At 37.4% G+C, this 19,566-nt stretch overlaps 1 protein-coding gene across 1 annotated transcript; it reads right to left on the minus strand.

Moving 5' to 3' along the window:
- Positions 1 to 289: 289 nt before the first annotated feature.
- LOC143348529 (uncharacterized) lies at positions 290 to 19,566 on the minus strand. Its single transcript, XM_076778825.1, has 6 exons — positions 19,476 to 19,566; positions 19,244 to 19,393; positions 6,952 to 7,112; positions 4,413 to 4,515; positions 1,194 to 1,780; positions 290 to 767 (listed from the first exon to the last, which is right to left on the minus strand). The coding sequence occupies exons 2-6, from the start codon at positions 19,320 to 19,322 to the stop codon at positions 549 to 551; spliced, it is 1,149 nt and encodes a 382-aa protein (XP_076634940.1). The 5' UTR covers positions 19,323 to 19,393; positions 19,476 to 19,566; the 3' UTR covers positions 290 to 548.

Below are 19,566 nucleotides of genomic sequence, written 5' to 3' on the forward strand. Positions count from 1 at the left end.
TATCCATTTCGCTTCGACTGTAAATTATACGTTTAAAATTTAACGAAGTAAATAATTTTCAAACTCCCGGAAGCTATTTTATCTCGTAAATTTTTGATCGTTAGTGAATTAAAGAAAGTATCAGGTTTTAGTATTTAATTATACTCTTTTACGACACGATAGTTCGAAAACTTTTCGAGCGTCACCCCTACGGAAAAAAAAATTCTGCGTTCGAGGTAAGTAACAGAAAAAAAAACGTTTGATCCACATTCGGAATTAAAAATTTCAGCACACCTCGTCTTGCAAATATCAAACGAAGCGTAAACAAATCTCACCAGAGTGTAAAGTTAACGCAAACGTTAAAAATAAAATCGTGAGTCACAAATATTAAAAAAAAAAGAAAAAAAATGAAACAAATACGTCACCAGAGGTATGAAATTACTCTCTGCGAAGGATTTAAATATTTATGTGGCTATGATCGATTGACTGAAAGGTATTAATGTACGGGCGACCCGTATGAATTTCAGACTCCTACCTTTCCACTCCTGAACTCGTTTATCACTAGCTGTTCAAGACACGCAAGGTAATTGTTCGTACACAAGACACATGCCAATATTGTCCTCCAGCGTGGTCCCTGTGTCCTGTCCAGGACCAAAAGCCACCCTTATACGGAAGGGCGTTGCCCAAGTCTCCACGCGACAGTTCCCTTCTTCGTCAACCTCGTTTTCATCGCACAGAGAATTACCACAGTGTTCAAGGTTGCAAATTCCAGCCTCGTTGTTCCCAGGCTGCAACCAAATTTCGTAAACATGCAATTTAAATTCCTCAACAATCCACAAACTTCATTAATTCCACTCCGTCCCTTAAGATTTAATCGTTTGTTTCATTAGATTACGTAAAATTAATAATTTCGAAATATCCCAAAAACGTTAAAGAGAGGGTTAAACAGAGGGCCACGCTCTTGTCTCTCTCGCAAGCGCTCGACCGACTACTAGAATTATTATATTTAAGGGTTGAGAGAATCCTCTACAAAGCTCCCATTTCATAAATTCATATTAATAAAAATATGAATCCGCAGTCTACTTATTAGTCTCTACAGAATTTTAACGCAATGTTCTTTCTTTCACTGAGATTTGTAACCTGCTTTTCAAAAATAAGGGAAACAGTGGGACAAATTGGTAAAGTTACCATCCTCACAGAATCCAAGATACTACCGTTATAAATTCCTCGAAGTCACAAGGGATGAGCACCCTGTCCCTGCATCGTTCCTGGCCGTTGGACTGGGCATTCGTAGCGACATCCTGCTCCATGGGACTCGACGCGTTGATCGAAGTAGCCATTTCCTGTTCCATGGGGCTCGTTCCTGATCCCTCGATATCCACGTCCGTGTTGTTCGCAGAATTCCCGTCGTTAGTCATATTCTGCGTCGAGTTTCCAGTCGAATTCTCAACAACTGACGACTCGTTGGAGCTGGTGTTGTTCGCGTTCGCGACCTGCATCCTTCGTGGACCGATCCGGAAGGAGTCAGCTGTGCAAGGTACGTAGGAAATCCCGCACATCCCCCTTTCTTGGCGTACGCAAATCAGATAATCCTGGTCGGCGAGGAATCTACCGTTGGACAAATAATTCAGCGTCTTCAGGGTCCCGTTGACGCCCTGGAAGTGCTGGAGACATCCGATCGGTGCACGCTGCTCGAAATCCAATTGGACGATCCGCATCTCCCACATGCGGGACTGCAGACCGCCGGGCAACCGGAAGTCCAACGTTAGGGGCTGATCGTCCTCGTCCAGGTCTATGTACACTGTAAAAAATACGGTCTGAACGGATGAATTCACTGCAAAGACACGTTAAAACGGATGTGAGACGATAATAATAGTTTGTAGATTATGTTTTATCGAAGGTCTACCGGATATGCTTTTCTAAAGCAGAGAAATTTTAAATTGGCAATTGTTCGTTGAGATATTCGTCGGTGTTTTTTGAAAATTCATTTCGTTTGTTTGCTCTTGAGCGGAGTGATGTTTCGTTTTCTTAATTTTCCAGGCGAATGATGAAATAAAATGTGTGTAAACTGGTTTAATAAGATCCTTGAGGGCTCGAGCGTTGAGGAGTGGGTGGTTGGATGGAAAATAGTCGATTAGATCAGTGGTTGGCAATCTTTCTTGACTCGACGATAAATGTTATTTATGGATTATGGAATTTAAAGTTCATCGACGATAGTGTGCTCTAAAAGGTTATAATTAAATGGATATTATAAAATTTGATGTCATGTATTTATTGATTTATAATATTAAAATTTGACAGTACTTTTGGTGGCTCCATATTTGTGTATGTTTCAACCGCGTGGAGTTGAGAATCACTGGATTAGACTATAACAGAGGCTTTAGAACCCAAGCTAGCAGGTGTCATCTGATACTGTTTAAAATAAATAAAGCTATGGAACGTTTGACAAGGACCGACGTCGAACTAAATCCAGGGATCTTATTTGACTTGTTCAGCTATATATGGTGTAACGCTCGACTTAGTTACTGATATACATCTGGCGTTACTGTATTTAGTATAGTTGAGCCCTGGATCATCGATTAATGGAACAATTAGTTGATATCATTTCGCGAACTGTGTCTGTCGTTCGAGAACCCTTGCATACGTTACGAAGATAGTAAGAAATTTGAAAAACCACTGCAATTATTCGGCAAAATATCAGCACGTATTTTCATAAAATCTACAGTTGACTTTGACGCGTTAAAATTACCCAAAAATGAGGAAAGAAACAAAGATTTAATTCGTGAAAATTGATTTCCAATAACGATTCTATAATAGAATTTTAACTGTACGAAATTTTTGAGTTTATCGAGCCTTTCCAGCGGCAAAGTCGAGAAACGAACGCGAAAGCGTCATCTTTCAACGTTCGTTGCTTTGCATTAATTCTTTTTTTTTCCACGCTACGGTTTTTGCTCGAGAGATTGATCGTTCGCGCCTTTCCGTAGTAGCGATATTGCCGAGATTTTAATCGCGACCCACGAAGTTCTCGCGAAGATTTATCGCGCGGATTGGGTTTATTAATCGCCAACGGTATTATGTAACGAGAAATAAGAAAACTCGCGCAACTCGAACGCTACGGGTCTTCGGGCAAACGAAATATAATTTTCGAAACTCCTGATTCGCGTATTCGAAAATAAACGAGATTATCGATACGGAATATTAATACAATGGTATAAATTTTCGTGATATTATAATTACTGTAATTTTATTAATTTACTACGAATACATGAAAATTACTCGTTTGGCGATCAGGCATATTTAATCCCTCTATTTTCGAAATTAAAAAATTAAAAATTTTCTATACCTTTAGAACGTTGGAACAGACTCGAAAGTAATGAATTCATTGTTGTTATTACTAATCTTAAAAATATACAAGGTGTTCGGTCCTTTTTAAAAAAAACATTTTAATAGGAGATTCTAGAGGCTAAAATAAGATGAAAATGAAGAATAGAAATTTTTTAATGGAGGCTTCGTTAACAAGTTATTAACGTTTGAAGTTCCGCCTGTAAAACGGTAATCTGCTTACAGCTGCGTGCGCGTGATAGTGTGCATACTTTAACTTTAAACGTTAATAACTTTTTAACGAAGCCTCGATCAACTAATTGGTATTCTTGATTTTCGTCTCATTTTGGCCTCTACAATCTCTCTTTAAAATTTTTCCCAGAGATGACCAAACACCCTGTATATACATATATTCCTTTTTATTACCTACTTTTTGAATTTTTTTTTAATCTGTTCCAAATCCAGGAAAAAGGACTTTATTTCGAGCTAATTTATTCAAATTTAAATGCAAACGTCATGAATTTAATACGATTCTAACGGTGATAAAAATTATTTTTAAAAATTTCTGAAAAAGGTTGACAGTCGATGGGTCAGATAGGTCAGCCGAATATTCTGAATAATATATCACGGATAATCTGACACTGGTCTATAGTTCATACTTTATTCGTTTGTGCGAACGTAAGACAAGCAATCATCGCACGTACGTGACGTCGATCTCGCGAGAATAGACGAGTGACACACATGCATGCGACATATTGCGGGAAACAAGTTACAAAGGTGATTTTGAAAACGGAGAATCGCCTCCACCTGGAACAAAGTTACGTCAACATCCCCTTAAATCAATATTCGTGAATGAGTACACAATTTTGATTAACAATCGCCAAATAAAACAAAGGAAAACAAATAATTGCACAATTTTCTCGATGACCGTGCGATTTTTGGAGCTCCAGACATCGTGATTTAGTATTTTAAATAAAATGCGTTTTCGGTTCAAATTCCAATCTTTTTTATGGCTGCAATTCTTTTGCAACCGGAATACTTTCATTCCCCTTTGCGTATGAAATTGTAGAATTATAAATTTTAATGGAAAACACGAAGGAACTTTTACTTACAATGCTGGCCACTGTTCCAGCCGCATATTTGAAACACGCTCCTGCCATTTCTGATTTCCATGATATCTTCGTCACATACGCCCGTCCTAGCGTTGGGTTGACCCTACGACGATCGATAAGTGTCGTGAATGAACAAGCCGTGCAGTAAATGCGGGCGATTTTTATCAGTCGACCAATATACATATGTATACCACGCTACTCGAATACTTGAGCCAGTAGATTGTGGCCACCTTTGATCCGCCATAACGTATTCTCGCGGCTTATTAATTAACCAACAGGCGAGCCAGGGAAACGGTGAAAAATTTTCTAATAAAAATATCTACTTTCATCCTCCGAATAATTTAACCCTACAACTACCGGACAATTATGGATTATTTGTACCAAAGAAATTAATAGATACTTGAAGAAACGTATAATACAATGGAAAATAAATGTTTGTCCCCTCTCTTATAGAAAATTAATTAAATTTTTATCAGAAATTGCGAATCATATTGACCATTTGAGGGAAATTATTACTGCCTATCGTTTATGCAGATTGAAAGCGTTTCAACAATGTTGATAAAAGCTCCCACTAAACGATTGCTAATGTCGAATATTATACGGTTTTATCAACAAGTACCATCGAGGAATTTTCGCTAACTTCGTTTCGGAATTTATTGATCACCCGGTGGATTGTAACTCGCGATGCAATCGAGAAGAATGCGATTGTTTGTGAAAAACGTAAATTTTTTTTGAGAGAGTTAGAGTACGTTGAATTTTAGTGGTCAAAAGTTTGTAAAGAAATGGTAAATACATTTAAAAATAGTATGAGTAGACTGAAAGTTTGAAGGGTTCCAACCCCAAAATTTGTGTCTCTTATTTAAAGAAATGGAGATAAAGAATGCACTTGAAATAATATTTTCTAACTCTTCTGAATGGAAGTTTGAGTGGTTGCAACCCTAAAATTTGTGTCTCCTATTTAAAGAAGAATGATAAATTTATTTAAAATAATATTAAAAGAACGAAAGTTTGAAGAGTGGTTGCAGCTCCAAAATATGTTTCTCCTATTTTTATTTCCCAAAATTTGGTGCATTTTCCATTTCCATTTGTGTGCAACTTTGATAGCAGATCTGTAACACAAAGAAAGTTCAACGAAACAGTGCCATTTTTAAATTGAATCCGGCGATTTAAAAATGGCGAACTTACCTCCATGGTCGCCTCGTACCTCGAAACCCGCGCGATAGATTCCGTTACAACTACCGACTCGCGCGTTATTTTAAAAACTGTTTAGCGTTAAAGTTTGCTTAAATCAACGCGTGGTTCGAGGAGATGTACAAGTTCCCTGGAAGCCCATTAAAAATTCCGGAGTTTGTAACTTAATTTACCCAGGTCGTAGAAGCGTTTCAAGTTTTATCCAGCCGTACGAAACAAAAGAGCCCTTTATATACAATGAAATATAACGGAAAAAGCCATCGGGAATGCGAAAAAAAAAACCTTCCCTGCAACGTAGTTAGCGAAACATAAACTAAATTTCCGCGACTTTATCGGGGAACGGCAAACATTTCTGTTATGTCAGGCGTAGTTCATTCCGGTCCTCGATCGTTGGTCGAATTCGTAAATAAGAAAAAACGAAAACCGCCAAACTTTTTTACGATCCCGCAAACCGTTCGTTTTAAAAACAGGAAATAATAAAATTGAGTAAAGTTAAGGAAACTCGTTTTATCGATACCTGTATATCCCTTAAATTAAGCAAGATATGAAAAATATTTTAGATAAAAAGTGTTCGTTAATCGTTAATGATAGAATATTCCACAGAATACTACGCATTCCTTTTATTCAAATACATAGTAAAAATAAAAACTATATTCGATTAAGAATTGAACAGTAAAATAAAACAGAAAATGGAGGAAGACGAATCCCTCAAAATAGCGTCGTGCAAATTGAAATAATTCATCACTAATATAATATATTGTTATTCCATTTATATTCTAAATTATTTGTGACATTCAATGTAAAAATAAAAAATATATTCTATTAAGACAGAAAATGGCGTCGGGCAAATAGAGATAATTTTCCACTAATCTCGAGACATTTTCCTCCTACAGTGAATTAAAATTTTACTTAAACATTCGTAGCGTCGAAACAACCTTATTACTCGACCATAAATGTTCCGCTTCACCCCCGTGCAAAGGGTAGCGAACCCCCCCAGAACCTTTTTCTAAACGTCCCCTCTAAAAAATTCATTCTTCCACCCCGAGTCGACCAGTTAATTTATAACGACGCAATTTCATGCGTCGACGGGGTTGAATTTTACAGCAGCCGTCCCCTCGACGACCCTATGGCGGCAACGAAGGTATCAGAAGGTTGGAAAAGGTATTTCGGTCAGCGAACCGTCGAGTCGGCGATTAAAGGTCAACAGATTTGTTTGGCCAGCGCGTGTCGCGTTTGCTTTAGGTGGATGGGTGGGAGAAACGGGGGGGTTGAAATCACGAATGCGTAGTATTCCGAGGGGTTAACATGCCGTTAGTGGAGCAAAGAATGATAGAGCTGCGTGGCTTACTATGTTGAAGTGGACGAAATCGATCCTGAGCTGGCTGACCTGCCTATCGATCTTCCGTACGACCACCGAACAGTTCATGGGCCAGTCGATGAGGTTGGGGAAACCAGGGCTGATTACGTAGGTCAGATTATTTTGCACCTCGTCCGCGCAACTCGCCGTGACTTGCGAGAAAAGAGACGTGTAACGTTGGTAAACGAAAGAAACGAACCGCGAACGGTGACAGGGTGTCAGGCCATTTCCATGCGTGGAAAATCGTTCTTCCCTGGCCGCTCGAAAATATTGATCCGGTTCCAGGCCACGGGAACAACGAATTCGAGTGCGTTCGTGAGGTAAGAGTGTGTTGCGATCACGTGCATCGATAAAGATTTCGTTTTTCGCGGGAGACTAAGAGCTTGCGAGCTTTCGTGACCAACGGAGAGCCCAGCGAGATAACGAATTCGTAAGTCGAGCCCTCACTGGGAAGTTTAACCCTCAAGTGGACTCTGAATCTCGAGTGCGTTACTTAACGTTGATTTTTACCAAATTGGTAAACGGAAATCAACTTGAAGCATTTAAAAAATAATCAACTAATGAAGGATTGCATAAATTTTCAAATTATCACATGTATTAAACGATTATTTGTTTAAATTTGTGGTCCCAATAATCCACAGGGTTAAAAACGACGTTTCTTTGTTATTTACGATCTCGCGAGCATTAGGGTTCTTCCATTGCAAGCAATACTGCCGGTGACCACCGTGGCAATCAACGCGTTGAAAGTGTTTTCTAAGGAACAAAAAAACTTTCTTATCTTCTGCCTCGTATAGTTTGCTAGAATCAAGCAATTTTAATTCGAATTACCTTCCAGTCTAAGCATATCAAAATTGTTTTTAAACACGGTGTGTACCACCAGGTCACGCGACAGCCAACACATTACAAATATTTTCTATTTGATAACCAAACGATAAAATTATATGTCGCGAAGAAAAATTTTTTTGTCACTACGAAATATATTTCCTAGATAAACAAATGTCGAGAACGTCTCTAGACTCTGTTGAATTGTTTAAGAAAACTTGCTACAAATCTGTATTTTTTTTTTCAACGCGAATTACGCGTTATTCGGTCAATTAAACAACGATTAAAAGGTCATAGCGTCGATATAAATTTTTTACCCGGTTTCTTTCGCCTCCTTTCGTACATTTTTGCACGCGTTTTCGCAGCTTAGCGAACCGAGCGACGAAATTCTCTTTTTTTACGTCCGCCTGGCATATTGGTACAGCATTTGAATTTCATCTTGAACAGTATGGAGCATCGCTTTGTACAGCGTCCATATTTATGAGGGATTCGAACAATCGACGATTGACCGTGGGGTCGCGCGTCTCGTCTTGGTTTTACGTCGCGTCTCTACGTACGTCGCTGATATTTTTATGTCACCGGTGGCCGTGATAACGGGAAAAAGAAGTTGCTGTACTCCCGCAACAGGGAAACTGTGACAACGGTACACGATGAATTATGATACGCGGCGAGATAGTACATGTATACCGTGTTTACGTGTACAATGAGACTAAGATTAATGCCAAGAAACCAGTTTAACACCTAACACGTGAGGAGATCATTGATTACGACTGGCAACTGAATAACATGTGCCGTACGTGTCTCCGATGTTGTCTTGCCTGTGAATAAATTGGCGATGATTCGTGAAAAACAACCGTCATTTTGGACTCCCGTTACTTTAGAAAGCAATGAAACAATTTTTTGCTTCGAACACTTATGCAAAAATATTACGTCCATTTCGATGCATTGGCAGGGTTATTAAATTATTTTTCCCCTGATGCAAAGTCGACGTAATTCGATAAAATTATCGTCGATACAATTAGAGACGCCATATATGTAATAACAAGATTTATGTTTAGACGATAATTAGAAGCAGATGGGTCTCATTTCATGGACGTATTTTTATATATTTTGAATATTAATTATTTTGAAATTTTTTAACGAAGCCCCCATCAACAAATTGGTATTCTTGACTTTCGTCTTATTTTAGCCTCTACAATCTCCTATAAGAATTTTTCCCAGGGGTGGTCGAACACCCTGTATATAAATTTGTATTATTTTCACGGGTGTCATAAAATTGTACAAAAGTTATTTTTAAGCTCGAACGATTCTCGGTAAGCGAATCGTACGAAAGGCGACGAATTCTTTACCGAGGGAAAATGATGTTTAAAGATCAAGCAGCTGCGTAATTTACATTTTTAGTGTATAATTAGTGAAAGCTTCCCCGGAGGAGCTTCGTAGCGCGAAACCGCTAACAAGCAATTACGGAAGGTCATTTCGAGCGGTTTCGAAATTTTGAGTAAACTGTTTTCGGGCGCAGGGTTTATTAATCGCAATCCGACGGTCTCCTAAGCAGCCTCGAGCTCCGATAATGAGTTCACATTCATCCATTCAGCGGTCGTTTAAGAGTCACGGAGACTCTATTCAGCCAGCCACGACACCGAGGAAACGGTTAGCAGTTCCACGCGGACGTTTTTCTTCCTCTTTTCGCTCGGGAAACAAGCCAGTGGGCAACCTCAAAAATTGATAGAGCGGTGTCTCTGCAGAAAACCGTGTCTCGTTAGGTCTTTAAGGCCTAAACTTCTCAAACTATCCTTTCATTTCATTTCCCTTACGCCCTTAAATACCCACCACGCAAGCAAAGTCGCATTTATGCCATACATGGCTGACAAGATTCTTCACTATGGAACTAATTAAATTAAAGAAACATAAATATTGTGACAGATTTTAAGTTACGTAATTTACAGTTGTTTTAAATCGAAATTTATATATCGAAATTGTTTTTAAAGAAGACGTGAACCACTAGCGAGTCATGCGACAGACAACGCATTGAAAATGTTTTCTGAGAAACGAAAAATATTCTTATTTTTTGCCTCGTATAGTTAACAATGAATCGAGTGATTTTAATTCGGATTACTTTTCAGTCTCAGTGTATTAAAATTACTTTCAGATAGGGCCATTAAATACTGCCATATATGGCTGACAAGATCTTTCACTAAGGAGCTAACAAAATTAACTTTGACGTCAAAATTAGGGTCACAAATATAAGTACTGTGATAAATTTTAAATTAAGTAGTTTACAATTGTCTTAAATAAAAATTCCACTTGCTCACTACTTCTTCGTATAATACGATCCTTAGCCTATTCGTTTACTTTCTACGTTGCACAAACTTAAAAGAATACACGTCACAAATAAGATAAAAAATATAATTGCAAACACACAAGTGTTTTGATATCAAAAGAAAGGTCAGAAATATAAATACTGTGACTTAAATAAAAATTATCATTACTTCTTCGTATAATACGATCCTCAGACTATTCGTTTACCTTCTATATTTCACAAACGTAAAAGAACACATGTAACAAATAAAATAAATATAATTGCAAGCACACGAGTGCTTCAATGCCAAAATCTAAAATCATTCTAAATAGTTAATAAATAATTTTTCACGAACGCGATTCGACGCAATCAACGTAGAAGTTTTGAGCCAGAAATGTTTTAAAATAGCTCACCGCGCGAATTAAAAGTAGCCTAGTTGAAAAACAAGGTCGGGACATTCGGAAACTGGTTGAAACTACGGTCTTCGTTCTAAAGAATATATTCAGTTATGCATAATAGGATGTAAAACAGGTGTTACTGACCGAACCGACTGATAGGAAGACCCGTTCACCACCCAACTAAAAATACTTTCTCTCCGAACCATTCACAAAAACGATTACGTCCCGATTAAAGTCAGAGCGTAGAAGCGATTATGACTCAGGCACATAATTCTTCCGTGAAGTGGGCAATAAACGGTACCGGTATGGTTAATAGCTTCATGGGGGAATCGTTGAAATTTTACCGACACAGTCACGAATAACTCTCAAAGTTTCTGGCTAACAACGGAACTTTGACTTTGCCTGTCGAAAGTTTCCGACCGAACTATAATTTTAACTTGCGCGCCGCTATTGACCGTGCATCGTGCCTCCTCGGCTTTGGCGATATCGAAAATATCGTTCCTCGAAATAAAATTGACAAGAGAATGTCGAATAAAGAGCGGAGATGAACATTCGAAAGTTGACAGACTGCGTCTTATCGTGGTCGGAATAAAATTTCTCGCTCGAGGACTAATAGCGACTCCAACCACCGAGAATTACGTCAGATACAACCCCGTTTTCTGCCTTGCCGGCCGCTATAGTTCGCAAACAAAATTGTAATAGTCGGAGTTTTGAAAGTAATATCGCCCGGTCGCTCAGAAATTCAATGCACGTTCGTGCAAAAGTTATCTGGAGCGAATATCAACATTGCGTTCCCTTCTGCAACTAGCAGCTCTGATCGCTTTGAAACTTGTGTAATTTTTAAGATGGCGCGACACGAAACGCATTTGGAATGAGAATAAGAATTTGTTATTTATTCGTGCTTCGAAACGCGTTGGAACGAGAGCAAAAGTTGATTATTTTTCTCGTAGTTCGAAACACCTTGTATGTATTAAACTAACCTGTTGTGGACCTGTATAACAGTTCTACAGGCAAAAATAAATCGAAAACATGGAACAAAATTGTTTTCAGGAGAATCGATATTGAAATTGCACGCAACGTTTCGCTAAAATTTTATATCGCGAGTCTATTGAATTTGCCAAAAAAGTAATATTGGAATTTTCAATAAGAAAACCGTAATCATTTTTTTTTTTAATACCTCTATTAAATAATGTATTAACCATACTGATGAATTCTAAAGAATTGTCTTCTATCGAAATATGAGAGATATTTTTGAATCGTTAGGTCGACGAACTCGCGTTATATATTTGTAATAATTATTCGCCGAGCATAGTGTCGTTGTTAGGTCTACAAAATCGATAGAAGTTACTTACTTAGCCCAGTTTGATCTAATTTTAGTGATCGTTCAGATTCGTTAACGTGTTAAGCGGCCCATAGACGTGGAAGTTTACGGGTATTTGACCCGCGGGTGTAGTGCAATGTCCTTTTCATGGATCTTTTCGGCGAGAAATACAGTGCCTTCAGCGTTCCATCAAATTGAACATCGGAAAGTTCGTTGCACGTAGTACGTTCGTTAGAAAAAATAGATAAAATCAAACTAATGAATTAATTGCAGGTTTTAAACTAAATACAAGGTGTTTCCACACTGACGATACGACTCGAAAACTCATTGAATTTATAGGCATAAATATTAGCAAAATGTTGGCAATCAAATTGTCCAACCAACATTGATAGAGATTTTCTGAATACGATATTAAAATAGAGACATTTGTATACTAATTAAAATACTCAAATTTGATTAGCAGCAGATATACGTAAAATATGCAAATAGTAAATTGTTCGAACAGTCGAAATGCACGTGCATTTGAAGTTTCGCGCAGCCCAACGCGCGCTGCTATTTGTCGAGCGTTCGTATACGTGTAAACTGATATACGCATAAACTTAACCATTTCGCTACTAAGTAATAAATAGTTAAAGCACGTATACGTACGAAGTGAGCGGCTCTGGTGAAAACACGTGTACACGCGAAATAAGCGGATCTGTTTGCAACACACGTACACGTGTATTTAATGCACGTAAAATAACGGCCTGTGTTCTTTGTGACGGATTACACGGGCACATGTGTTACGTGCACCTATACTAAACGACCGTAAAAAATACTGGTGATCGAGACACATACGTTCGTTCCATTCATTGACCGTTTTGTTAATTGTAAGTTGAATAATGGATGTAAATAAAATTGAGTCAAAGCTGTTGCAGACATATACAGGGTGTTCGGCCACACCTGGGAAAAATTTTAATGGGAGATTCTAGAGGCCAAAATAAGAGGAAAATCAAGAATACCAATTTGTTGATGGAGGCTTCGTCAAAAAGTTATTAACAATTAAATTAACAAATTTCAAATCGTTTTGGAAAAATTATTTTCGGTTGCGGGGGTCAATTACAATCATTTTTGGTGAATACACATACCTTCGAAATCCTATCGACTTTCGAGAAAAAAATTCGAGTAAGTGCTGAAAGTTTTGGGTGAAAAAAAAGACTTTCGAATCGTCTTGGAAAAATTATTTTTAGTTGCAGGGGTCAATTGCAAGCATTTTTGGTCAACAGACATACCTTCGAATTTTTACGCACCTTCGAGAAAAAAATTCTTTACCGAAAATATAATTTCTGGCCAGAAATGTCTGCCCGAATTTTCATGCGAATCTTTAAAATGTCATAACTCATGAACGGATTGGACGATTTTAATGTTTAAACCCGCAAACAACGCGTATTTTGATGGAGAATATGTAAAAATTCCAAGAATATTCGAAAAGATGGCCCTTAACCCCGTAAAGTGACAAAAATTCCATAAAAATGGTCCAATATTCAAACAGCCACAACTCATGCAATAGTGAATATATTTCAGTAAAACTTTTTTCTGAAGTAGAGCTCATGGGTACTTACGTATAGAGCCAAACAAAATTAGTAAAAATGAAAATCGAATTTTTAAGAAAAATCGACAGGGGGTAGGTGCCCAAATTTTTCGACGAAAAAGAAAAATTTCAAATCGTTCTAAAAAAATAATTTTTGGCTGCAGGGGTCAATTACAATAATTTTTTATGAATACACATACCCCCGAATTCCTATCCACTTTCTAGAAAAAAATTCGAGAAGGTGTGAAATTTTTCGACAAAATTAAAAAATTTCAAATCGTTCTCGAAAAATTATTTTCGGTTTGGGGGGTCAATTACAATCATTTTTGGTCAGTAGACATACCTTCGAATTTTTACGCACCTTCGAGAAAAAAATTCTTTACCGAAAATATAATTTCTGGCCAGAAATGTCTGCCCGAATTTTCATGCGAATCTTTAAAATGTCATAACTCATGAACGGATTGGACGATTTTAATGTTTAAAACCGCAAACAACGCGTATTTTGATGGAGAATATGTAAAAATTCCAAGAATATTCGAAAAGATGGCCCTTAACCCCGTAAAGTGACAAAAATTCCATAAAAATGATCCAATATTTAAACAGCCACAACTCCTGCAATAGTGAATATATTTCAGTAAAACTTTTTTCTGAAGTAAAGCTCATGGGTACTTACGTATAGCGCCAAACAAAATTAGTAAAAATGAAAATCGAATTTTTAAGAAAAATCGACAGGGGGTAGGTGCCTAAATTTTTCGACGAAAAAGAAAAATTTCAAATCGTTCTAAAAAAATTATTTTTGGCTGCAGGGGTCAATTACAATAATTTTTTATGAATACACATACCCCCGAATTCCTATCCACTTTCTAGAAAAAAATTCGAGAAGGTGTGAAATTTTTCGACAAAATTAAAAAATTTCAAATCGTTCTCGAAAAATTATTTTCGGTTTGGGGGGTCAATTACAATCATTTTTGGTCAGTAGACATACCTTCGAATTTTTACGCACCTTCGAGAAAAAAATTCTTTACCGAAAATATAATTTCTGGCCAGAAATGTCTGCCCGAATTTTCATGCGAATCTTTAAAATGTCATAACTCATGAACGGATTGGACGATTTTAATGTTTAAAACCGCAAACAACGCGTATTTTGATGGAGAATATGTAAAAATTCCAAGAATATTCGAAAAGATGGCCCTTAACCCCGTAAAGTGACAAAAATTCCATAAAAATGGTCCAATATTCAAACAGCCACAACTCATGCAATAGTGAATATATTTCAGTAAAACTTTTTTCTGAAGTAGAGCTCATGGGTACTTACGTATAGAGCCAAACAAAATTAGTAAAAATGAAAATCGAATTTTTAAGAAAAATCGACAGGGGGTAGGTGCCCAAATTTTTCGACGAAAAAGAAAAATTTCAAATCGTTCTAAAAAAATAATTTTTGGCTGCAGGGGTCAATTACAATAATTTTTTATGAATACACATACCCCCGAATTCCTATCCACTTTCTAGAAAAAAATTCGAGAAGGTGTGAAATTTTTCGACAAAATTAAAAAATTTCAAATCGTTCTCGAAAAATTATTTTCGGTTTGGGGGGTCAATTACAATCATTTTTGGTCAGTAGACATACCTTCGAATTTTTACGCACCTTCGAGAAAAAAATTCTTTACCGAAAATATAATTTCTGGCCAGAAATGTCTGCCCGAATTTTCATGCGAATCTTTAAAATGTCATAACTCATGAACGGATTGGACGATTTTAATGTTTAAAACCGCAAACAACGCGTATTTTGATGGAGAATATGTAAAAATTCCAAGAATATTCGAAAAGATGGCCCTTAACCCCGTAAAGTGACAAAAATTCCATAAAAATGATCCAATATTTAAACAGCCACAACTCCTGCAATAGTGAATATATTTCAGTAAAACTTTTTTCTGAAGTAAAGCTCATGGGTACTTACGTATAGCGCCAAACAAAATTAGTAAAAATGAAAATCGAATTTTTAAGAAAAATCGACAGGGGGTAGGTGCCTAAATTTTTCGACGAAAAAGAAAAATTTCAAATCGTTCTAAAAAAATTATTTTTGGCTGCAGGGGTCAATTACAATAATTTTTTATGAATACACATACCCCCGAATTCCTATCCACTTTCTAGAAAAAAATTCGGGAAGGTGTGAAATTTTTCTACAAAATTAAAAAATTTCAAATCGTTCTCGAAAAATTATTTTCGGTTTGGGGGGTCAATTACAATCATTTTTGGTCATTAGACATACCTTCGAATTTTTACGCACTTTCGAGAAAAAAATTCTTTACTGAAAATACAATGACTGACCCTGATATTTCGATTTTTCTGTTTCAAAAAGTTTCAAATCGTTTTAGAAAAATTATTTTCGGTTGCGGGGGTTATTACAATCATTTTTCGTGAATAGGCATACCCCCGAAATCCTGCCCATTTTCGAGAAAAAAGTTCCTTACCGAAAATATAATTTCTGACCAGAAATGTCTGCCTGAATTTTCATGCGAATCTTTAAAATGTCATAACTTCTGAACGGATTGGACGATTTTAATGTTTAAAAAAGCAATCTACGCGTATTTTGATGGAGAATATGTACAAATTGCAAAAATATTCGAAAAGTTGGTCCTTGACCCCGCAAAATGAGTTAAACCCCATAAAAGTGGTCCAATTTTCAAACGACCATAACTCGTACAATAGTGAATATATTGTACGAGTTAGTGGCCGAACACCCTGTATATTATACTTCAAAGAATGATACGATATATTTCAAATCAATTAAAGATGTATTTCCGAACAAGTCGAGGAATTCTTGACAAAATTGTAAAATAATAAAACTGATCCAAGAATTGGTACCAGATAACGTAATTCCCTGTTTATCCTACTCATATCATGCATTTTTTACATCGTTAAGCCGTAGGCGGCTCGAACCGAATTAAATTTAAATTTTAAATTTAATTTCTGAGAACTTGCTCGCGCTCGTACCGAATGAAAGGTTCCCCCAAAAAAGAGAAAAAGACAATTCTCTGGAATTCCCCAGACGCTGGTAACAAGGTATTGCAGATACCGTGCTTTGTCTATAACGAATATGACCGTCGTGGCCCTTATTTTCATCATTTTCTTAAATGGCTGATTCACGGACACCTGGTATCTTGTTATATGCAACCTCGTTTCTTTCGTTGCTTCGCCTACGATTTACGAGTCACTTGTTGATGGCTCGTCGAGTAAACGAGCGCAGAATCGCGATGGTTCTAGTGCACATTGTCTAATAGCGTTCCAGTGGCCTTTGAAGGCGATCGCAAGGAGGAAATTGGCGAAAAGGTCGACGAGGAGACGATCGTCTATCTGGGACGCACGAGCAAGACACGAGGCAATTAAATAACTGTATAACTTGTGCCATACATTCTCCCCCGGGCACGCGAGCTTGTATCAAACGTTTCCTCTCGTTCCTCCCGTTTCACGTGCTCTTTTCCCCGTTTCTTTTCCGTGCCCAACGAGAACGCGTTCCTCGAGATCGTTCCTGTGGCCGCGCGCAGCTATCGCGATACCGTTAACCATAATCGACGCTCACTAAACCGAATTATTACCGAACGCTGCCACCAGGAAACCGATGTCGACCAATCGACGTCGTTAATAAGGTGCGCGTCCCGATTACCCAATTACACATTTTTCTACGATTCGGCGCCGTGCAACGGAGAGGACGTTGAAAAATGAACGAGTTTTTGCGTCGTTTGGAAACGAAAACATTAACCAGTCGAGTGATGGGGCATCGAGACGAATTGGACAATTTTAATTCGGGTCATTTTTCAGTCTGGGTATGTTAACGTTGCTTTTAAATGGGGCGTGAACCATTGGCGGGTCACGCGACTGCCAACATGTTTTCTGAGAAATGAAAAATATTCTTATTTTTTGCCTCGTATAGTTTGCAACGAAACGAGTAATTTCAATTCGGATTAATTGTCAGTCCGAGTATATCGAAATTCTTTTTAAACAGGGCGTGAACCACCTGCGTATCACGCGACAGTCAACGCATTGAGAATGCTTTCTGAGAAACGAAAAATATTCTTATTTCTTGCCTCGTATAGTTTGCAACGAAACGAGTAATTTCAATTCGGATTAATTGTCAGTCCGAATATATCGAAATTCTTTTTAAAGAAGACGTGAACCACCTGCAAGTCACGCGACAGACAACGCATTGAGAATACTTTCTGAGAAACGAAAAATATTCTTATTTCTTGCCTCGTATAGTCGTACGATTTGTTGATTCTCAAAATCTATTTCCTTGAAAATACGAATTTTGACGCTACGTTGAAAGATAAACTTATGAAACTTAAATTTCATATCCGATGAAAGTAATTATTTTTTTTTTTATAATTATCTTGCCGTATACTCTCGTGTATACATATACAGTACGACGGAAGTTTCCATCAGGAAAGTGGTAAAATCTCCGAGCAAGTTCACTCTACCGATATTAATGGCGGAATACATCGCGTAACAAAGTTTCAGACACGATATCCGTGAAATGTTCACGCGAAATGAAAATAGAACGTGTACGTGGTTCCGTACAGAAGACTGAGCAATTTGCGATCCGCGGTACACGATGTAGGTGGAAACATTCGGTGCAGATAGTGGAAATTTTATTTAATTTTCAGGATAAAACAAATCCGCGCGACACTGTTAACCCGACGAATACTTGCGCGATGTAAATTTCGTCGCTCGTCACACACTGTACGGTAAAGCCTCGATTAATCCGCCATTATGGCAGGTAAAATTGCCATGCAATAAAGAAAAAAATGAAAATATTTAAAAAATTATTCGAAGTATGGAAATGTAAAAAAAAATTATTAACGTTATAATAAATTTTCACGTTTAAAAATATCTAAAATCTATCTAAAATCACTCGAGCAGCGAACTGAATCGAAAGTCTGATAATAATAATTACCGTTACGTCATATAATTATGAATAATAAAAAGACAGTTATATAATAATTATCACCAGTCCTGTTATACAACGGGGTCGTTTCAATTTAAAACAGATTTTCAAGAATTGGCAATTATTTCATTGGAAATAGATTCCCCCAGCACGTAATACCAATTAAATCGATTAAACGCAGATTCCAAACATTAAGAAAATTGCCTCGTGCGGGAATCATTTTGCATATCCATCCTATAATAATTTTATATTAGTGTAATTCTAAAAAGTATAATTTCATTTTTAAATATGCATTGAATCTAAATGAAATAACTCGAGATCCATTGAAAAACCTTTACTGAAAAGCAGAGCGGAAAATTAAATACGCAATAGACAAGAATTTTATAATATAACTGTACAAATGAAACAAAGAATTTATCGTATCGTTAAAAACCCGATATCAACGAGAGCTCGAAGTAATCTGCAGGGAAATACGAATAAAAGAACACCGAACATGGAAAATGTTTTAACTAAAATTACGCGAATAATAAAAAGATTGTAACGTGGGAGCTCGAATAGCGAATCAACTGGTAAAATAATTCTGCATTCCGTGTGCTCGGATCGGCTAATATCCCTTTCCGCGCGAAAAATCTACGCACGCAACACACTCTATCGTTTAACAATTATCTCGACAAGAATTTTCGCGAGTTTCAACAGTCGAAATAATCGAACGGAACGGGTCGTCGATCGTCGCGATAAATGACAAAAAATTCATTACACGCAACGCGGAAATGCCACCCGGTTTAATTATCGATACCAATCGCGAAGCTATCGAAAATTTTAACGACGCCCACGCACCGAATGTTTGTAACAAGCGGCTTGAAAATTCTGGTCACAGAATCTATAAAACGTTCGCGAATCGAATGAATCGGGTATAATAGTTTGGACTTACATATGCAGCACACGCCGAAACCGAGTGCACACGGTCCATGGGACTTTCCTTGCTGAATGCGGCACTCATACGTGTTCATGCATATGCCTCGTCGTCGTTTGTCCTGGGACAGACACTCCTCTTGCACGGGGATGGGAAAGAAGTTTAGAACTGCAAGGGGTTGCAAACGTGAGAACAGAAATAACAAAACGAAAGGACAAAATTGCGCTGTGCGATACGACATTCCACTTACGATCGCTTTTTCTAACCTACAAAACTCTCAAAACCGCTTTTAAAACGTATTTTACACTCCACGCGATCGAAAAAGAATTTCTCTACACCTT

The sequence above is a fragment of the Colletes latitarsis genome, chromosome 11 (genome assembly GCF_051014445.1).
Source record: "Colletes latitarsis isolate SP2378_abdomen chromosome 11, iyColLati1, whole genome shotgun sequence".
Lineage (NCBI taxonomy): Eukaryota > Metazoa > Arthropoda > Insecta > Hymenoptera > Colletidae > Colletes > Colletes latitarsis.